The 23,535-nt window shown below is 36.1% G+C and overlaps 1 protein-coding gene across 1 annotated transcript in view; it reads right to left on the bottom strand.

The window, feature by feature from the left end:
- GAK (cyclin G associated kinase) overlaps nucleotides 1-23,535 on the bottom strand; it is a 122,058-nt gene that overhangs the window by 27,113 nt on the left and 71,410 nt on the right. The window contains 7 exon segments of the mRNA XM_074273221.1: nucleotides 3,950-4,029; nucleotides 8,863-8,980; nucleotides 9,943-10,137; nucleotides 15,285-15,418; nucleotides 17,217-17,339; nucleotides 20,306-20,454; nucleotides 22,235-22,284. Of these exon segments, the coding sequence (XP_074129322.1) occupies nucleotides 3,950-4,029; nucleotides 8,863-8,980; nucleotides 9,943-10,137; nucleotides 15,285-15,418; nucleotides 17,217-17,339; nucleotides 20,306-20,454; nucleotides 22,235-22,284 (849 nt within the window).

Below are 23,535 nucleotides of genomic sequence, written 5' to 3'. Positions count from 1 at the left end.
ACCTACAGACTCAGAGAGAGCTGCAGAAAGAATCCCTTTAAAGCTGGGAACAAGGTCAGGGAATAAAGTTCATCCCTCAGAGAGTTGCCAGGGTGTCATGGTACAGCCTCTTCCCTCAGAATGCAGTCTCAACTGTTCAGTCTCTCTGGCACTCTAAATTGCTGCACTTTTCTGACTATAATTCCACTGAATTGCTTCAGTTATTTTTTCTATTCATCAGTGAGGCTCCTTTTTTTTCCTTCCTTCAAATGCCTTTCCTGCCTAATTCAGACATTTCCTAAGGAAATTCTAAGTTACTCTCAACAGGGGAGAACTCAAATCACTCACAGTATAGTATCTCCACAGCAGACATGTCTGGGCATACATCTGCTCTGGGTGAAGAGAATTAAAATAATAACAATGACTGACATTTATATGGTGCTTCATGTGTTCTTATTTGACCCTCACAACATCTCAGGAAGTTCATACTCCAACTATGATCATATGCATTTTACAGATACGGAAACTGAGGGCCTGATCTCCGTGTGGTTCCACCATGATAAACACAGCAAAGTTAGAATTCAAATGTTGATCTCCAGATTCCAAATCAAGTGCTCTGGAAGAACAATCTGAATATATTTGCAAGCCTGAACATTTTACCAACAACCTGGGGAGGATTTATTAATGTAACTAAAATTTCCTTTTAGTTTTACAGTTCGCGTGTCAATTTCCAGGAACCTGAGTAAGAGTACTACAAAACTAAAGTAACCCTCAATCATTTGACTTTGGAATGTTTTTATGAGAATTCAGAAGCTCAAACAATACAAGGAAGATATTTAATAAACATCTGAGCCAGGAAAATCTGCCCTACTTCTGTCACTCTTCTCAGGCCTCCAGCTCAACTCTCCACATGATGATGGAGCTAAAAGCATCGTCTCACTAGCACAGCAAATCACCTTTCTCATATAAGAAGAGGTGTTCTCCCTCAATCTGCTGTCTGATTCCTACCTTCCCTCAAACAACAGAGCTACTTTAGTATGCTCATTTCAGAGGTCTCTCCTTCTAGCTCTTTCTGAGCAATATAACTTATGTGAAAGTGTTTTGGAACCTATGAAAATATAAGATATGATGCTAAAGAGTCAGAAATTGTAATGATGTCAATTAATTTGGGCAGAAATAGTGATAGGAACAACAACAATTCCAAAGTGAGGATGCATGTAAAATGTCAAAGCTAAAAGGGTCAGGGGGGAGCCTCTAACTTTCACCCTTCATTTTAACATGAAGAAATCAAGGTCCACCCAAAATTAGGTGATTCATAAGAGGAGAGTTGACAAGTTTTCTGTATAAGGGTCAAAGACCCTATTATGAAATGCTTAAAGTTCATTTATAAATCAAGAGGAGGAGACAGATAGAAAAGGAAGAGAAAGAGAACAAAAAGAGTGCAGGAAGGAAGGAAGTAGATTGATAGACAGAGAGAAAGATACAGAAAGACAGACACAAAATAAATAAGTCTGAAAGGGGAGGGAGACTCAAATGAAATTAAAGAACCTCTGAATGTTGGGGTCCTGATGGACAAAGTTCCCAGGCAGCTCACTCAGCTGCAGCATGAAGGAAATCCCACATAAGTTCAGAGGCCAGTTCCAGAAGAAACTGGCATAAGACCTTCACCATCACTCATCCCAGGGGTGGAGACAGTCTTTCCCTTCCCTCCTATAGCCCCCATAAAGATTCTTTCCAGGACCAACCCTCAGCCTCTGAACTACAATGCCTGTCCTAAGCCCACAGAGATGATGAGGGAACAATGAAAGTCTTATGAGCAGGTTGTACTCATCAATGAGTCCCAACAGTACCCAGCACATTAACATATAACAATCCAGAGGTATTCACTCTTCCTTATATTCTGTCACTGACTGAAATAGAAATTAAAGCTGAGAATCAGGTTTAGAATGGCAAAGCTAAAGGGACCTTTAAAATCACCAAGCCCAAATTCTTCATTTCACATGACAACCACAAAGAGAGATCTTTCACCAGTCAAGATGCTGTAATCCTGAGAACAGCAGCTTTTAGCCCCCTGAGAATATTGTAATAAGGCATGGCAAAAGCTCAGTGTGTTGGAATCAAAATTATCCTAGCCTATGAGCATTGCCTTTCAAGGGGGTGGGGTGGGGGGGTTTGAGTACTTTTTGGAAGACAAGGACAGTGTAATATCTGCACACAAGTCCTTAAACGAGCATTTGGCACAGAAACCCTCCATTGCAATAATACAAAATAAGAGCAAAAAAACCTTAAGACAACTTGGGACATATTAGTAACAGCAGAAAGGCAGCAAGTGGGTCTTTATTTACTAAAATAAATACATTCTCTACATAAATGTCACAAAGTGGTAGAAAAGAGTACTTTACAACACCGTAAATGCCAACCAAGCATCTTCTGAATTTAAGGCACAAAGAAAAGGTATTCAGCAACAAACAATAGAATATAAATCCAACAGCAATCATGTATCTTGCTTGAGGGATGAAATACTTTATACACAGAACTTCATTTAAGCCTACTATGTCAAGTAGATACCAAAGCTATTATCTTCATTTTAGTAATGAGGAAAATGAGACCCAGAAGTTGTAACTTGCCCAAGATCATAAAGCTAGGAAGTGAGTGATGATTTGAATCCATGTCTTTGGGCTTCACATCTGACCATCCCAGTAGTTTAATTATTTTTAAAAACTTCAAATCTTAAGTATTTAGCACAAATCAGATACTTAAAAACTTTATGAAATGACATAAAATAGAATTCACTAGCTAAAATTTTCACCTGAAGACCCACATTTAAATATATACTATTGAATAAAAAGAATGACTTCTTTGGATTATAGTTGTAATTTTATTTGTTATCAACTGATCACTCAATCTCTTGCCTCAGTGGGCCCAGTACTTAGGCTAAAATCCAGTTTTGTTGGGCAGCTTTATTAATAGCAACTCATTTTTTCCAAATTCTTCATTTCTGTCATGTATTATTACTGCTTGTTCCGGCTTTCCAACTGGACAAATAAAAGAATATATATATATATATAATCTGCTCTGTGTGCCTAAAAGTACTGGGTCACTGTGAGTTATGATAAGCCTCTCTTTTGCTAAGGCTCCCTAACCTGTCTGCCTAGTTTAGCCTCAACTTTATCACAATTACAATCAGAGCAATTATCTCCTCTGATTTCTGCACTCAAGTCAGGGAAGGTTTTACAAACCTTCTAAAGCCATCTAGGGCACCAATCTCACAATTCATAAGTCACCATGTAGTCACAACATGAGATCTGACATTGCAAATGATATATGCAGAGCAGGTTATTCATTTAAAAATGTAAAACAATAAGGTACAGAAATGCTGTCAAGACAATAGAGATAACTTTAAAAAGGAAAGGAGAAAATTTTTAAAGATAAAAAGACTAAGGAAATATCAGAATTAAAAAAAAGTAAAAAGGGTCCTGGGAAAAAGAAGTGATAAAAATAGAAAACATTAAAGGTTGAAAAATCTAATGTAAAAAAAATTAATCAAAAACTAATTAAAGTTTATGTTGGTTATGCAACATCTTATCTACTAGTAGAAGCAGTAAAGAATCTAAGTAGACTGGTAAAAGCTAAGGAAAGAACTGACATAAGTTCTCAATTCTCAATAATGGGCAATGATAACAATTTTGCTTAGATTACAAAGCAGATTCCATCCATCGGAGACTGGTTTTGTCCGTGACAACCAGAATTTCTTAAACACACAATTATAAACCATACTTGACCAACCTGAACAATGTGTAGTTCATAGAATGTTACTATTATTTTACATTGCAATGAAATGGTTCTTGGAACTTTTAATTTCATTCATGCAATATTTTCAAACATTTACTCCATCCTAATCTAAATAGCCTACCTAACCTTACCCAGAACAAAGTTATCCCCAAATACACAATGTCCAACATTAACCTACTTGGCAAACTTCACAGTTGTAGCATTTCGGGGCACAAAGCCTGTGTGGAACTGAATCTGAAACATCTTCATTGAAGCCATCTGGGAATGACAAACAAAAATTTTGTAAACCTAAGGAAAATAATCATATTTTCAGTCCAATAAGCCTCCATCCATTTGCTTCTGTGCTGTGAAAATATCTCAAATAACAGATGACTATTAGTGCAAGCTAAGATAGTTTATTTACGCTATTTAAGTTTGAAAAATATAACTGTCACATGTTTTTCTAACACTCAATTAAGATTTACTTATAATCTTTAATCATGCATGTTTGAAAGGCAAAGGACCATGAAAAGACAAAGCAGGATCAAATAAGACAATTCCCACAGCATAGATTCCTATGTGGCATTTGCTACCAGGCAAACTTGTCAAAAAGCACAGGTAGAATCAGCATTCCAAATATGAGAATTGGTCATTTAATCAGTATCTATTAATTTGACCAAAGCTTCATACACCACCCATTTTCTGAGGGATTCAATAATTCTCAGGCCACACTCTATCTCCCCTCTCCCCACTGTGTGTTTTTAGGATCCATCTTCCTCTAAATAATCCAAACTGAAATGAAAAGTGACTTTCATACTGCAATCAATTTTAATAGAAAGTTAGTAGAAATTTTAGAATTTAGTAGTAAACCAGTGAGTTCATTCGTGATTTTGGATTCTTCACAACTCTGGTGGTTTTACTTCACTAGCACTGGAAAAAAGTCCTATAAAAAGTAAGTAAATTCTAAGTGAAATACTACTTGCTAACTCCAAATGATGTGTTGACATATACAGATGATCATGATGGACAGAATCAGCTACACCCAGAGAAGGAACACTGGGAAATGAGTGTAAACTGTTTGTATTTTTTGTTTTTCTTCCCAGGATATTTTTACCTTCTGAATCCAATTCTTCCTTTGCAACAACAACAAAAAAATTTGGTTCTGCACATATTTTATCTAGGACATACTTAATATGTATGGGAATGACTGTCATCTAGGGGAGGGGGTGGAGGGAAGAAGGGGAAAATTCGGAACAGAAGGGAGTACAAGGGATAATGTTGTAAAAAATTACCTATGCATATGTAGTGTCAAAAAATGTTATAATTATAAAATTAATATTAAAAGGTGATCAGAAAACAGAAGAATTCAAAAATAAGTGATACTGACACAGCAGTTAAAGTTTGCAAAAGACGTTAGAGAGATCTCTTTCAAGCTTCAAAACCATCTGGTGAGGCAAGGACTACAAATATTACTCTCATTTTAGAGATGAAAACAACTAAGTTCAGCAAGACTGAGCTGCCTTCATCAGAGATAAGCTGAACTTGGATCTAGGTCTGCTATCTACGGTGTTCACTCTAGCCACCAGCCCTGAAGTCAGGAGGACGTGAGTTCAAATCTGAACTCAGACACTTAACACTTCCTAACTGTATGACGCTGGGCAAGTCACTTAACCCCAATTGCCCCAGCAAAAATAAATAAATAAGGTTTGAGAGAATAAATAAATAAAACAGTACCCTCTGTGACCATGTATATTTGCTAACAAGGGTTTTTGTTCACTTAAAATTTCGAATAAAAAACAAAAGATTGTGCCCCAAGAGACAGATGAACTAAAGTGATCTTCAAGAATAGGATGACCATCTCCATCAATGGTATCTCCAAGTAGCTACAAGTACTTCTAGTGAGGGGAAGACACATAAAACAATCTTAAAAATCAAACATAATCCAAGAAAAGCCTACTTCTATCAAAGTTGGCCAGAAAATGAGGAGTATTTTATCTCAGTATACTTGAAGCTGCAGAAATGACCCAAGCATGTGAGCATCTGGGTTTTTTTTTTAACATTTGAAAATCTCTGGCTGGCATTAAAGGCTAGATACCAATGAACCCGTTCCAACTTCAAGTTACTAAATAGTACCAAGACACCTGCTTTTATTGTATAAGTAACTCAGTTCTATAGTGTTTTGAAGATTACAAAGCTCTTTTCTCATAACAACCTCGCAGTTATCCTGCCTATGTATATAGCCTGTACACTTTGTTTGCTGGCATTCTCCCCATTATATTGTGAACTCCTGAAAGACAAGGACTGTCCTTTATTGTCTATGGTGCCTGATACATAGCATATACTTAATAAATGCCTATGTGACTAAGAACATCATGCCTGCCCTCAGAGAACTCACATTCTAATACAGGAAACAACATATGAAAAATTAGGTAGATATAAGATACATAGAAAACAGACTGAAGGCAATCACTCTGAGAGGAGAAAGCAATATCAGGAGCTGGGAAAAAAAGAAAAGACTCCTGAAGAAAGTAGGATTAAATTTATATCTCAAGGAAAGGTAGAGAGATTAAAAGATGACAATGAGGGGATAAAGCATGGAAGAGAGAAGAGAGACTTAAGGCTGAAAAAACAATTAGGAAGTGCATGCAAAAGACCAAGCAAAAAGTGACGAGAGTCTAAATCTGGATGAGGGCTGAGTGAATGGCGAGAAGGGGGCATATATGAGACTCAGTAGAGATCAAAATGACACAATAAACTATGGGAGTTTGAATGACAAGTGACCCTTGGCAGTTAAGGAGAAGTTCCAAAAAGAGGAGAAAAGAGAGACAAAGACAATGAGTTCTGCCGAGGACACAGAGAATGAGAGATGCCTATGAGACACTGAAAATATCCATAAAGCAAATGGTGGCATGAATCTGTAACACAAGACACAAGAAAAGACCAGGACTAGAAAGATCAACATAGTAATTATCTGCATAGGAACATTTATTAAACTTAAGGTAGCTGTACAAGAGAGTACAGAAGAGAAGTTCTTTTTTGTGTCATGCTCTCTACTTCTCTCTCTCCCTCACAAGTCTGGTAAAGTCTATGGAAACCCTCTTAGAATAACACTTTTAGAATAAAATAGAATAGAATAAAATGCATAGGTTTACAAAACAAGCCAGTTATACTAAAACAGCCAACAAATTTTTTTTTTTCATTTAACAGAGTAAGGGAAGAGTGAGAGATATCTAAATGGTGTGATATGCACAAGAAAGAGATTTTTCTGGTGAACTATGAGGCCAGATGCTCAAGCTGAGAGGATGAGGAGAGAAGGTACCAGGGGAACGGAGGAAAGGCCAACAAGTATGCTGGTGGGGAGTGGGGGAGCAACTCAGTGGGGGAAATAAGGAGTATCTGCCTTGTTGCCAGTAGGACCCAGCTAAGGCTAGCTGGCTAACATTTGCAGGGCACCTTCCCAGGTCCCCACAGCAACACATGAAAAGAAGTAGAGGAAGCAGGACTTGACAGAGTATATGAGGACAAGGTATTGGAGAGGGAGGGACTGTGTAGAGCAGATTTCATTATGTTTCCCTAGAAGTGCTCCGTGAGCTCCCCTAAAACCCAACATTGGGATGATCCTACATTTAGTTATTCCAGCCTACAGGCCCATTTCTCTTTAGGACAGGACCTTAAACACAGTACATGCCCAGAAACAGAGAGTAAATGAGCCAAAGAATGTGGCATTTTGTATAATAGCTAGCATAGAAATCCTCCAGGGTGCCAAAGTGCACAGAGAGCTGGGTGTAGAGTCAGGAAGATCTGAATTCAGATTCAACCTCCAACATTTATTGGGTAAGTGGGCAAGTCTGAATGACTCAGTTTCCTCATCTGTAAAAGGAGACAATAAAAGAACCTGTTTCTCAAGAATTTTTGGTGAGGATAAAATGAGAAAATGTTTGTAAAGCATTTTGCAAACTTTAAAGCACTATATACATACTATTACTGATATTTCTATATGACCATGACCCTCACTTAAGCTCTATCACCTTTGTCTATACTATTACAAAAACTTCTTAATTGGCCTTAATCTGCCTGAAATCATTCTCTTCTTCAAACCATTTGTTTTATAAATGCCTGCCAAATTAATATTCTAAGAGATAGAAATGATCATGTCTCTTCTATATTCGAAATTTTTCAATGGTTCTCTATTGCATGTAGGATAAAATATAAATTCTTCACCCTGACTTTCAGAGTTGTCCACAATCAGGCTGCCAACCCACCACTGCAGAATGATTTCATATTTCTAGCCTCTCTGTAGACTCTAATTCTATGTAGTCTATTGACTTATGTCTAATGCAAAGCAGCCTCCTGCCCTGTCTCCAAAGGCCCTGGTGGCACTCCTTTCTCAACACAATTCTTCTTCAGGGCTTAGAGCCTAAGTGAAGCCATTCCCAAACCAAATGCAAGCTACCTAGCCATCTCTTAACAATGAACTTTCCCACTTCACTCCTTAGTGCATTCTCCTTCTAAACTGCCTTGTATTTACTAAGCTGCATACACGTGGTAAGTTCCACGAGGGTACAGGTTCATTTTTGTCCTTGTCTCCTGTCTTACACAACACCTGGCATACTACTAAATAAAGATTTTTCAAACTGAACTGAATTCTCAATGTTCTCAAGTTACTTTGTTTATCTGTTTCTTTTTATTTTGGAAATATGTCTGATGCAATGGATAGAATACTTAGTCTAGAGTCCAGAAAGTCTTGAATTTGAATTCTGGCCTCAGATACTTCCTAGCTGTGTGACTCTGGGCAAGTCACTTAACCCTATTTGTCTCAGTTTCCTCTTCTGTAAAATGAGTTGGAAAAGGAAATGGCAAACCTCTCCAATATTTTTGCCAAGAAAACTCCAAATGGGGTCACATAGACTCAGACATGACTGAAAACCAAATGACAGCAACATCTAATTTCACAGGTATTCAGAACCTATATAATGATACAATTAAATGTAAATTTAAAAAAATAATAATAAAAATGATACTCTTAGAATAATTAGCTAATAATAACAAATATGCCAGAAGAAATGATTAACATATGACAAGTTGTAGAAAAGATATTACCTAAATTATTACCTTAGCTTGCAATCTTCCTCCTAGAGTTGATCTTGCATGATAAATTACAATGAGTACATCACCTTGGACTGTTATGCCCAATGGAATGACTGCTTTTCCATCCTCAGTTTTAAATTCCCTAAACAACATAACAAATTAATTGTTTCCTTCAGTTTATTTTATATAAAAATAAATATTTTTCCCTACTTAGGATCCCCATCTTGAAGCTAAACTTACAATCTAACAAAAAAAAAAAAAAAAAAAAAAAAAAAAAAAAAAAAATCCTACTTAAAAGATATGCCTTTCCTAAAGATAATTTAAGGATAGCAGCTTTTTGTGGTGGCAAAGAATTGGAAAATGAGTGCATGCCCATCAATTAGGGAATGGATGAATAAGTTATGATATATGAAAGTAATGGTCTATAAAATTTTCCATTGTTCTATAAAAAATGAAGAACAATCTGACTTCAGAAAGGCCTGGAAAGATTTATATAAACTGATGCTGAGCAAAACAACTAGAATCAGAAAAACATTGTACACAGTAACAAGATTGTACAATGATCAACAAAGACTTGATTCTTCTTAGAGGTTCAATAATCCAAGGCAATCCCAATAAACTTTGGATAGGAGACACCATTTGCATCCAGAAAGAGAACTATGGAGAATGAATGTAAAATAACACATGCTATGTTCATTTTTTTCTCCTCTCATAGTTTTCCCTTTTAGTCTGATTTTTTCTCTCTCAACATGATTCATAAAGAAATATTTTTAAAAAAATAAAAATTTCAATAAAATTTTACTTTAGTCAATATGGATAAATGACTATAAAAATATCAATTGTTTGCAGACTCTGAATTTCTTAATCTGATTAATTTTTTTTTACCTTATATAACTACACCTTATGTAAACAAATCTCAAGGGATTTTGTTTATTCAAAAACAGTACACCTCCATTGGAATGGGTCTGTTCATCTTACAAATGCTCAATGAGTAATGGACACAAAAGTAATTCTAATAACAAATTAACAGGTGCTCCACCCTAGAATTATCAACACAAAAATGCTAACAAAGGAAGTACAAGGGACATATTATTCTGAACTTACTTCATTTTATCATACTCCTGAGATGTAGTGGTTACTCGTTCATCTCCCACATAGACTTCACAAAAGGGTCTACAGCCATTTCTCTGCTTGCTGAACAGGGGCACTGGTGTCATCACCACTGCTTTAATAAGGATTGGTTTACTATGAGGGATAATAGGCTCTTCTGCCATCATGTCACACATGTACTCTATATACCTAGAAAACCAAAGAGCAACAAACATGAAATCAACTTTGTGGATCAGTTTACACAGTAAGGTGAATGCACACCACAACATACTCACTTAGCTCAAACTATATGCACAAAGATACATTAAATCAATTATTTTTTGAAAAAACTATAATAAAGTTCCAATGACATCATTTCAAACATTAAATATATATATATGATCATTCTTGATTTAGAAACAAAGCTTGTAAGGCAAGAAAACCAACTCCACTAGAGTCAAATATTAGTTGTAGATGGGCAATCACTGTCCTATGAAATGAGAGTTGAGTGGGAGAGATCAACGAACAAAGATAGACATGGGAAGAGAAAGAGAGATAAAAATTGAGAGAGAATGCTTTCACACTGGTATATGCAGTCTAGAAATGTTTCCCAATCCTTAACTTGTAATAGTTAAGAGAAGTAAAACTTACTGACAAGCTGTGGTCATCAATTAACCAATATTTACTAAGGAGTTGCTATAGCTGTGGCAATATAGAGGAATGTAGTTAATATGGTACCTATCTTGAAGGAGCTCACAGTCTAGCAGGGAAAAGAACACAAATACATGTGAAGAATTACCTAATAATGAAAAACCAGCATTCCCTAAATATAAAAGAAACAAAGATGATGAGTGCTACAAGAGTTCAGGAGAGAGACTTCCCGTAACTATACATATATTAGAAATATTTTGTTAAGAATGAGGTTTACCTGGCAAATCAAATCACCTGAAATGTTGTCATTAGATTAAAAGGAAGTTAAGACATTAGTAATTTTGCTTTGGCAGCAAATTTCATTCAGTTTCAGATGACATTTTGATAAACTAACTTGGAGCCAGAAAGACATAGCTTTGAAATCAGTCTGGGACACTTGCTGTATGACTTGACACATAACCTCTAAGTGTTGGTTTCTTCACCTATAAAATGGAGACAATAACAGTACCTACCACATAATATTTGTGATCGAATGATGGAATTTATAGAAATTTATAGAAAGCCCTTGCTTAGCATGCTATATAAATACTGATTATGATCATCAAAATCATCAATAACAATTTTGATGTAGGCATATAATTTTATACTCCCTATTCTTCAAAGAATGTGGAGTGTAGTATGTTCATGTTCTGGAACACCTACAACAAATGGGCAATGGGAAGGACCAGAGCTAATTAGGAAGAAAAAGGATAGAACACATGAAACCTGGGACAACAACTCCTGATCTAAGACATAGGAATAGTGACAACACTCCTGACTCAGTTGGTGTGAGGAGCTCCTGATGAAAAACATCCTCTATTAATGCAAATCAGAAACTTCTCTGCAACTTGTAGTTTTTAAAAAGTACCTAAGGCTCCCCAATTAATAAATGGTAAAAGGATATGAACAATTTTTAAATGATGAAATTAAAAAAGCCATTTTTAGTGACATGAAAAAATTCTCTACATCACTATTGATTAGAGAAATGCAAATTAAAGCAATTCTGAGATACCATGTTGTACCTCTCAGATTGGCTAAAATGACAGGAAAAGATGATGATAAATGATGGAGGGGATGTGGGGAAATGGGGACACTAATGTACTGTTGGTGAAATTGTGAAATGATCCAACCTTTCTGGAGAGCAATTTGGAATATTCATAGCCTTTGATCTAACAGTGTCATTATTGAGAATCTGTATCCCAAGGAAAGAAAACTATCTACATTTGCAAAAATATTTGTAGCAGATCTTTTTGTGGTGACAAAGAATTGGAAAATGCATAGATGCCCATCAACTGGGGAATGGATGAATAAGTTATGGTATATCAAGTTAATGGAATATTATTGTTCTATACAAAATGATGAACAAGCCGGTTATAGAAAGACCTGGAAAGATTTACACAAACTGATGCTAAGCAAAACAAGCAGAATCAGGAAAATATTGTACACAATAGCAGCAAAATTGTGTGATGATCAACTAAGACTTAATTTTTCTTAGAGGTTCAGTGATCCAAAGCAATCCCAATAAACTTTGGATAGAAGACGCCATCTGTATCCAAAGAGAGAACTATGAAGACTGAATATAAATCAACACAGATTATGTTCACTTTTTTCTCATTCTTTCATGGTTTTCCCTTTTATTCTGATTTTTCTCTCCTAATATGATTCATAAAGAAATGTGTACTGTCAAACTGGCTAAGATGGCAGGAAACAATAATGACGAATGTTGGAGGGGATGTGGAAAAACTGGGACACGGATACATTGTTGGTGGAACTGTGAACTGATCCAATCATTCTGGAAAGCAGTTTGGAACTATGCTCAAAAAGTTATCCAATTGTGCATACCCTTTGATCCAGCAGTGTTACTACTGGGCTTATATCCCAAAGAGATTTTTAAAGGAGGGAAAAGGACCCACACGTGCAAAAATGGTTGTAGTAGCCCTTTTCATAGTGGCAGGAAACTGGAAACTGAGTGCATGCACATCAGTTGGACAATGGCTGAATAAATTATGGCATATAAAGGTTATGGAACATTATTGTTCTACAAGAAACGATCAGCAGGATGATTTCAGAGAAGCCTGGAGAGACTTACAGGAACTGATGATAAGTGAAATGAGCAGAACCAAGAGATCATTATACATGGTAATAATACAACTATATAATGATCAATTCTGATGAATGTGGCTCTCTTCAGCAATGAGATGATTCAAATCAATTCCAATTGTTCAGTGATGAAGAGAGCTATCTATACCCAGAGAGAGGACTGTGGGAATTGAATGTGGAACACAACACAACATTTTCACTCTTTCTGTTGATGTTTGCTTGCATTTTGTTTTCCTTCCCAGGTTTGTTTTTTTTTTTCCTAAATCGATTTTTCTTGTGCAGCAAGATAACTATAAATATGTATGCATATACTGGACTACCTGCCATCTGGGGAGGGGTGGGGGGAAGAAGGGAAAAATTTGGAACAAAGTTTTGCAAGAGTCAATGTTGAAAAATTACCCATGCATATATTTTGTAAAAAAAAAAGTTTTATTTTAAAAAATAAAGGAAAAAAATAAAGAAATGTATATTTTTTAAAAATTAATGTACATGTATAAGCAAAAATAATAATAATAATAATAATTTTAAGTGTCTAGGGCTTTAAGACTTGAAATAACTTGGCCGGGTCACCTAGGTCATCAGAACATATCAGAGGCAGATCTCTGAAGCTAGTTCTGAGATTAGCTCTCTCTTGCCCTACTCTCCAATCTGTGGAAATCTCTCCAACATCTACCTTCTCTCCTCTTCACAACCTTGGTTCAAACTCTTTTCACCTCATATCCAGACTACACTTAAGAGCCCTATAGGTTTGGCTGCCTCAGGTTCTGCCCACACCAATCTGTCAGCTACCAAAGTGATTTTCTTAAAGCACAAGTACATCCCCTCTGCAATAAGTTCCAGAGATTCTCTCTTATCTACAGAATCAAATATAAAATCCTGCTTGGTGTTCAAAGCTCTTCTTCATCCAATCATACCTTCTTCCCCAACCTTTCTAGTCTTAACTCTAGTCCAGTCTTAATTTCCCCAACTACCACGATAATATAATTTATAAGTGATACCTCTCTTCGAATCTCTCCAAACATTTATTTGAACTCTTCTAAGTTATACCAGAATCCTATTTCAATTATCTGTGTGTTTCCTTTTACCTATTCATTTTACACCCCTAGTCCCAAGCCCGTAAGCTCTTGGAGGGCCAAATTTGTGCACTGTATTTCATATCCATATACCCAGAACACCAGAAGTACTCAGCATTTATTTGCTGAGTGAATTTGAACTGGCAAAAAAGCTCTATTATAATTTCTAATTATTCATATACTCAACTTAAAAGAGTGCTATAAATAATTCATAACAGCCTATTCAATATCTCTGATACACTTTGTTATTCATGTTCTCAATATTTAGAGTCTAGATCAATCCAAGGAAAAAGATTAGGCAAGACGTAAGGACAGGATTTAGGACTCAGGACTTTGGTCTGATCTCTGGATGTCAGTCTGGACCATAGGCCCTATGGGGTGTTCAACACGTGTAGCTAAATATAAAAACCTTATTTCTTCAAGTCTATGATCTTACAATATCTGGGAGAGAAATTGCAGAGATGGAAGCAGGAGACTTTGGTAATGGTAACAAAATTTAAGTAAAGAATGACTAAAAAAAGTATTCAGCATTATAAATATGGAAGATAGGGTAAAAAATTTACCTTAAATAGAAACACTAAAGTTAGGGAAAAGAGTAAGTTTAGGGGGAGAGATGACATGCTTGCCTTCAGACATGCTGAGCCTAATGTACCAGTAGAATATAACAGCAGATGTGTTCTATAGGCAGGCAGACATGGAAGACTAATACTCAAAAAAATGTGACTAGGGCTACAAGGATAGGTGTGATATAATGTCTTACTTACCCCAGGTATGGGAATTTATGACATACCAAACTTCTCACAATCCCAAATTTCAGAACTATTAGACAGAATGGATAATCCTCAGGTGAACACCCAACAGGCTAGAAAGTCATCAACAAGCACTGTCCCTCAAAGATCAAAAGACTTTGCAGCTTAACATTTTCACCAGTGACCTTAAGAATCAAAGGCACTCTCAATAAATTCATGACCACTTCCAATCAAAGACATTTGATCAAGATTGGAGACAAAAGCTATGGAAATGCAAATGTGATAGATTCCAGGAATGATGACAGGTGTAGAGTGAAGAAAGGCTTCGGTTCCTACAAAATTTCTATGGTCACCACCATAACTACAAATTCCTATTTTATGGGACTACTTGTATAAACTACAAATCGAACACAAAATATTCTCATATTATATGGCAAATGGAGCTTTCTTTAACTGGTTAGCTTAATGATTTCACATGCAAGAAAGAATGAAACTCTGAAACAAAACAAGTCTGAAACAAAACTTTTGGAACTAAATTCTCAAATTACCATTTTCTAGTTTTTAAATACACATTTAGAATACAGCACATTAAGGCCAAATCATCACTGGACTAATTACAATTAACTGTATCAGATAAAATCATTCATCTTGAAAACATGTTGTAACTAAGACCTAGGATCTGATGAGCATTTGTGCTACCCCAAGCACTGAAGCAACCAAACAATGAAGCAAAGTTGAACTGTACCTTTTATGAGATGGCCAGATGCCAGGTGGACAGCGCTTCATACTAAACATATAAACTGCAGCCTCAGCGGTGGTGAACAGACGACAGAAACATAAAAAGGAGCAAACAACAACCGCTGATGCTGCTCTTCCATCCTAAAATAAATTATTAAGAATATTGTATTTATACTGTCAACTAATCATTTGCAGTAATGGTGGGAGATACTGTGACACAAATAATTCATCCTCTTATTAAAAAAAAAAAAAAAAAAGATTAAAATGATCTAGACTAACTCTAAAGACAATTTCCTATGCCCTTTTATGGATTTCTATGATATATATCAATAAAGAAAAAAGTATTTCCTCAACCAATTCCAAATACCATTCTAGTTTATCCATTCATTACAGTACTCTATGAGCTCCCTGCCTTTGTCTAATAAAGGTCTACAAATATTGGAAAAACAACTCTTCTCAATTTTTAGTCCTAAAAATGTAAAATTGTTATGATTATCACTTTATTTTTTATTTCTTTTATCTTAACACAAATAATAAAAAGTAGCCAAAAATCTATTGATTTTTGCTTTACCTTACTACATAAGCAGATGCTTTAAAAGAACAGTTTAGTTATGCACTAGGAAGACCAAAAAGATAGTCCTTTATTGACCACAAAATTATCAATTACTAACACACCATTTACCAAAGTGTCAAGAATCTGTTGGAATTTTGATAGCATAGTTCAATGTTTTAAGAGTCTATAGGGACAATCTATAAAGCAGGAGACTAGATCTTGTGGTAGTTCATCCACATTTAACACACTAAGTACATAGATAATAAGTTTGTATTCCGATGTAAACCTCTGAATGTATAAACCCAGATAACAAGGAAACCCTAACCTTCAGTGACCTTAAATTTAAGGCTTTCAGGGCTTTCCCCTTCACTACTTTAAACACAGACTTAAGTAGGATGTGTGTATGTGTATGTGTGTGTGTTTGTGAACACGCACATAGAATTGGTGTGGAGGACTAGGAAATAAGTGGGTGAAGAATAACAATCTACTATAGTCTTTTCTTTAGTCATCACATTTGGGAAACTTTACTTCCTTGCTCCTAGGACTCTCTACTGCCTTCTTATATTCCCTCTGTTCTGTACTGTGCTGTACTTGTCCCTTCAGAATCAGACTTTTTTCTGCCTTCCAAGGTGAAAATTGACTGATCTGTTTTATATTAATGTGCTCATGAGAGAAGAGGTAATAGTAGTTCGTTAGGATTTTCCTGTCAGTTCCTTAGCCACATGTTCACATGAACAAGGGCTTTCTAAAGAAAATCATTTAGTTTTTCTACTGCAAAATAATTAGATAAACTAATAAAAATGTAAACATATATAATACAATAAAAATATAGATGAAGTTGGCATAAAAATTGTAGTACCAATATACGTTTATATATACTTTATCTAAGTGGCCATATATTCTATTACCAGGGTTTAAGGATCATAGTTTTCTTGTCCTGCTGCCCATCATCTTTCCCAATTTATAGAGCTATATTTTAAAGTCACAAATTTACTGAACCTTTTCCAGGGAAAAATACAACACAAATGCTACTTTGGAGCAACTACTCCCAAATCATTTTCTGGGCCTTACCAAAAATAGGAAGCAGTGACTAGACATCCACCTCATGTAAATGGCTAACAAAGACCTAAAAGGAATTGGCACATTTCTGTAGTTACTAAAGATCTCTCATCAAGTATTGTATATCAAAAAAGACAGTCACTTATTCTTCACACTCAATCTTAAAACAAAGTTAAAACAGAGTCCACTTGTTCATCTTTCCCAAAATCCCTCAAAAAAAGTCACTTGACCAACCTCCTATTGACTATATTCTGGATCATACTATCTCTGTGCAATCAGAAATGGACTTGATAAAAAATTGAAAGATATAATTAAACTCTTACTTACAATACAGTGCACAATGCAAACATTTTTGTGATCTTGTTTTAGCCATAAATGCATATTCTTGCAGATATTATAAAGATTTTGAAGGTTTGGTGCACGTCTTGCTGGCCAACCACATTCTGAAACCTAAAGGGGAAATATTGAAGAAACACAAGTTTTTTCTTATCATTCTTATCATCAAAGCCTTTTTTTATCATTTCCAATTTTCCCTATTATCAATTTTTGCAAATATAAAAGCAATGTATACAGAAGAAACTATGTATAGCATAAAAAAAAAATTATTAAAGTGACAAAAGTAGAAAAGTAGGCAAGCTAATTCATTGTTAGCAAAGTTCCGAATTTGTTCAACTGTTTGGGGGGAAAATTTTGAATTATGTGTTGAAAGAGAAATATCCATATCCTCTGACCCAATAATCCCAACTAAGGCTTATAATTTGAGGAGAATTCTTAATGATTTTAGTGTGCCATGGACCTCTTCGGTGTTTATGAAGTCTGTAGCTAATTGCTTTCTCAGAATTACATTTTTTGAATGCATAAAATGATTGAGATAACAAAGGAAACCATTAATACTGAAATATAGGCATCAAAATATTTTTTTTAAAAAAACAGTCCACAGGCTTCAAGTTTAAGAACCCCTGCCATAAGGAGAAAAAAAAGTCTATTGGTACAAAAACATTGATAGCATTAAGATGTGAAATGATTTTTAAAAATTAATTATTAAACATCCATTATATACTAGGAAGCACTGGATTGCTCAATGGATAGAGCACTAGACCTAGTGTCCAATTTCAAATCTGAACTCAGACCCTTAGTAACTGTGTGATCTTGGGCAAATCACTTGACTCTGTTTGCTTTGGAGGCAGTGAGTTGTCTGGGAATTAACAGACTCACCTTCCTGAATTCAAATCTGACCTCAGATACTTCTTCCTAGCTGAGTGACTCTGGGTACGTCACTTTACTCTGTTTCAGTTTCCTAATCTGTAAAATGAGCTGGAGAAGGAAACGGCAAACTGCCTCACTGTCTTTGCTAAGAAAACCCCAAATGGGATCACCAAGAGTTGGCCACAACTGAAAACAACTGAAGAACAACAACAAAAATTTACTAGGTACTGTATTACATACACACACACAATGATATCTACTTCCAAGATATTTACACTATAATGGGGATAGTAATAAGGACATACATGTTAATTAGAATAAATACAAAGTAATCTATCTTAGAGGGAGAACACTAGCAATTGAGGGAATAAGGAAAGATCTCATGTGAAAGTAATTCCTGAGATGCATCTTCAAGAAAGAATAGGATGAGGGACAGCTAGGTGGCACAGTGGAGAGAGCCTCAGCCCTGAAGTCAGGAGGACCTGAGTTCAAATGTGACCTCAGACATTTAACACTTCTAGCTGTGTGATCCTGGGCAAGTCACTTAACCCCAATTGCAGAAAGGAGGAAGGAAGGAAGGGAGGAAAGGAGAGAAGGGAGGGATTCTGAAGAGGAAATAAATGGGAAGACCATTGGTAAGAAGGCACAGAGATAAGAAACTGCATGTTACATGTGAGAAACAGAGAGAAGTTTAATTGGACTTTGGACTTTATAGAGTGAGGGGGAATAATAGGCAATACAGTTAGAAGGACAACTTGAAGCACAATTATGAAATAGAGGATTTGATTCTAGAGGTCATAAGAAGTTGGCAAGGCTCTCCTGAGAGAAAAGTGACCTGGTAAGATCTGCATTTAAGGAAAATCACTTTGGTATTCATGTAGAGGGTAGCAGGTTGTAAGCCAAAGAAATGAGAGTCTGAAACAAGGCAGTATCTCTAGAGAGAAGGCGTTTGATAGGGGATGTATCACTGGAAATGGCAAGGAGGGCCATTAAATGGCTACGGAGTCCTAGGTAGGAGTCTTGGGTAGGGCAAGATTACCAACCTGGCAGACTCAAAGTATGGTGGTACTTTAGACAGAAACATATGAAATCTTAGAAAGGAGGTGGGTTTGGGGATAGATTTTGTACATGTCAAGCCACGGATGTCTCCAGGACAGGTGAGACTGAAGTTCCAGGGAGACAGTGTCAAATGGGGCACATGGAGGTGAAGATCTTAAACATGATCACGAAGGATAAAGGTCACAAACAAAAGGATTGGACTTTGCAAGGAAAAGGACCATTTCACTGTCAGAAACTGGAGAAAGGGAGCAGAGAATAGGAGAAAAGAACAGCTCACATCAGATGGCCTCAGTTTCCCCTCCTAAAGTTTGAGGAAAAAAGAGAGGGGCAAAAAATATGTGTCCAATAATTGAGAAACAGCTAACTAACCATGGTATAAAAATGTAACGGTAATACTAGTGCTTCATAAAGAATGATAACTATTAGGGGAATTATATCCTATTAGGAGAAGATGGATCCAAAGAAAAAGAAAATTTTCAATACAAATCAACTCTTTTCACTATAAATATATAGGCCAAAATGAATTCTCTTAGTTGTCTGTAATTTTTATTGATATAGAACAATAAACATACATACTGAAAATTCTTTAAAAAAAAAAAAAAAAAAAACAGAATGAATATGAAAAATACAAAGAAAAAAAAGACATGAAATGGTGCAGTGAAAAAAGGATAGTGAGAATGCTAGGTCTACTCAATAAATACTTAGTGAACTGACTTGAATTGAAATAAAGGGAGCAATGTGGGGAAATGTCAGAAGATAAAAAGATTTGAGAGAACAAGAAGAAAAGATGCCACCCTAGACCACACCGAAGCCTTCTCTATGTCAAGTGATTCAGACGCTTTTTTTCCACTTCTAAGCCTGAACAGGTGAAGCACCTGGGCACATGCCTTCTTTACTCCTGCCTTCCTGTTCCTCCTGAATATCCTTCTTGAACACTATTTTTCTTGTTTCATTTCAATCTTCTGCTGAATTTCAAAATTAAATTTAATGTGAAAGACAACCTTTTCTGGTTGCAATGAGGAAGGCAATACGGAAAATCAAGTAAGAGCTGCTTTCAAAAAACAAAAATACTCATTTACCAAAAACTACACTGTATACTTTAATCTGCAACAAGGCAGAAATGAAAATAAAAATAAAAATCTGTCACTTACCCGATTATGAAATCTAGAAGGCCTGTATGTTCTTGGGGAGAGATTGTAAACAGCATAATGCCCAGGATGCTTAGAGTCTAAAAACAACCTCACATCTTCTATGTTATTTTTGAGAGCTGATTCTACACCTTCTGCAGGAAATGACATCACTGAAACGAGAGGATTTTCACATCAGGTACTCACACACTGATCAGATGCTGCTGCTGACCAAAAAATATCTCCAAGGCCCAGTGGCAGAGCACAGAGTCAGCTGGAGAATGACAAAGCCCAAAAAGATAAGCAAGAAGTGTGACACGGAGTGGAGGCAGTTTGAGACTAGAGCCCAAAAGGAACATTTTGTGTTGGCAAAAAAAGGCTGGGAAAGTCAGCCTTCAACTGAGCATCTCACAAACATTCAGGCCTGCTGCCTCTCTTCCTTCAATTCCCCAGCATAGGTAGTATGTCTGAGTTTATCAGTGGTGATATTAAAGGAAGTCAGAGAAAAGAAAGAAACACCCAACAGCCCATTCCACTGTATGTTCATATAATCACTCCCTATGAGTAAAGTATGTGGCAGGGAAAAGATAAACATGAAAGTTAAAGCTACTGGGGGAAAAAAAATTGAGGTTTTTGGACTAAGGATTATAAATATTCTTATTTTCTAGGAGACTACACACTGTCTCAGGTGCACCTCTACTAGTATCAAGAAATCTCCCATGACCCATAATTGGTTAAGTCTGAGTTTCATGCTGTCAAATGTTGGCTAGCATGTTCCAGAACCCTTCAGTCTGCACTATCTCCTCCCTGACTCCATTCTAGGACACACATGTATGTGTGTGTAAGACCCACAAATGGCACTCAATACCACTGGCACTCCTGGCCCGCATCTACTGTCAGGTGTGGCCAAAAGCACAGTTGGGGGTCCTAAGAATCAAAAGAGAGATAACAGGAGGGGCAAAGCTATGTTCCAGTTCTAACACTCCCCCAGCCCTTTCCTTAATTTCTCCCTATATTTTGGGTGATTTTGAGCAGGTCACTATCTATCTCATCTAGGTTCTTCCTCTAAGAAAAGGGATTTGGACATATAATCTTAAAATCTTTCAAGCTCTAAAAGCAGGCTATAAGTGGGAAGTAGAGGAAGCATTTTAATTTCAAATACTCTCATTCCAAAAGACGTTATAAGAATGGTGGACTGGGAGAAGGTGAAACTGTTTCTTATGCTCACCAGATGAGAAAAGCGAGAAAAGCATCACTGCTCTAGGGTGTTACAATGATGTTTTACAATGCATAAGAAGTTCCCAGGAAAAGAAAATGTATTATTGATAATGGGAGACTCATAGAAAATACAAGAAAATTGAGAGCTTTGGCATAAACTTTTCTAAAAATTTTAATGGGTTACACAAATTTTAAACATACCAAAAATGGTTTTCTGGAGCTCAATTATGATAAACAATCAATATCAATTATTTTTTCCTTATCTCATAGCCTCAATATTGTGGAAAGATCCTTACAAGTGACAGGGTTCCAAGTATTGTTCCACCTACATCCCATATCACATAAACCAGCTGATATCAAAGACTGATGTAAGCAAGAAGCCATCTTCCTGAAGATTCCCCTCATTCCATGCCCACTATGACAAATCCCCAAAGAGAACAAGAAGCATTTCTCAGCTGACCAAATGCTCTATTTCTTTTTAAGCTAGCTGTCTTAAATAAGGGATAGGAAAAGAGTACTCAAACTAAAAGTTTAGCCTTGTAAGCCAGGGACTCCCAAATTCTTCCCCTATTAAGTCCAGTAAATAAGACTTAAATTCTATAAATATTGAGTACCTACTAAGTGAAGGGCATTAGAAGACATTTCACAAATGTTTCAAGAAAAATTTGTTGGCTAATATTTGGGAAGGATAAAAGATGAGGGTGGTAATGCTGCTATAATTTTTGGCAAACATACCAGCAATTCTGGATGTGATGTATGAAATATCCAAATCTCCTTTAGCATAACTGAAATTAAAGCAGAAAAGATTAACTAATTACTTCATGAAATTTCATACTTACAGTAAGATATAGCTTCAACTGGAGTTTTCTCATATGAGGATCTTATTAAGAATAAATCATAACTTGTACACATTGGTATACTAATCTTTTTTAAAAATCAAAACCCAGCATAAGAGTAACTATAATTATCCCACCAACAGACATAAAGGAAATACTATGGAATCATGAGTGAGGGGAGAAAAAAATCCATCGTAATACAAGAGCCAGGAAAATATATGTCTTCCCCAAGTAAATAGGGAAGGTTTAACTACATGAATGAAAAGAAAGGGTTTATATATGCCAGAATGGTACAATGGAGTTGTTTATCAGAGAATGGGTTAACAAGAAGACGTCACAGAGTCAAGACTACTACAACAAACTGATAGATAAAAATCTACCAAATGCTGGAAAGCAAAAGGCTAACAGCCACAGTTAAAAGGAATTGGAGGGAAAGTGGGTAAAGAGTGAAAAATAAAAAGGAGACAATAACAAACAGCTTAGGGATATTTTAAAGCAAGGACAAAGTTGGAATGGAAGTTGGACCAATTCACTTAAGTCTTAGATAGCTATGAGCATTCGTATCACTACTTTCCTTGCTGGACGAGGTTTAGCCAGAACCAATCAGGACCTAGATGTATTCTATTCATTCTGAAACGAAGCTAGCTACTGTTTGTGTAAACTAAAGCACCAAATCTAACCTAAAATATGAAAGGAATAAAATATCAATGAAAAGAATAAGTGTAATGTTCTGTTGTCTCCAGAGACTGCCGATCACTCTCTGGGAGGAGATCTGCTGTCTCAACTGCAGCCAACTCTGACCTAGAGTAGACTTCTCCTCCAGAGTGCCTCCCTCTTTTATCCTCCCAGAGAATGGGCGTGGAATAACTCATGGGCTTCTGGGAAAAAATATTTCAGCCAATGAACTTGCTCCTCCTAAGCATGCAAGCTCCTCCCCAGAAGTTCAAAGGGGTAAAACTCCCTCCAAAGACAAATACTAGAGAAGTGTTAAGTACTGACTTAGCATCTAGTAAGAACCTAATATCTCATTATCTCATTAGCACTTAGTAAAAACCTAACAAATAAGGATTATTTTTACTGCATGGTGAGGTTGTGTCACCAAATGAGATGAGATTAGCTAAAAGTTACAAAAGATCCCTATTTCATTTTTTTAAATTGTATATCACTGAATCTCAGCATTCCGAGGAACCTCAGAGATCA

Source organism: Sminthopsis crassicaudata, chromosome 6, assembly GCF_048593235.1.
Source record: "Sminthopsis crassicaudata isolate SCR6 chromosome 6, ASM4859323v1, whole genome shotgun sequence".
Lineage (NCBI taxonomy): Eukaryota > Metazoa > Chordata > Mammalia > Dasyuromorphia > Dasyuridae > Sminthopsis > Sminthopsis crassicaudata.
Note: the sequence above shows the minus strand (reverse complement) of the source record. Positions and strands in the feature narration are given on the sequence as shown.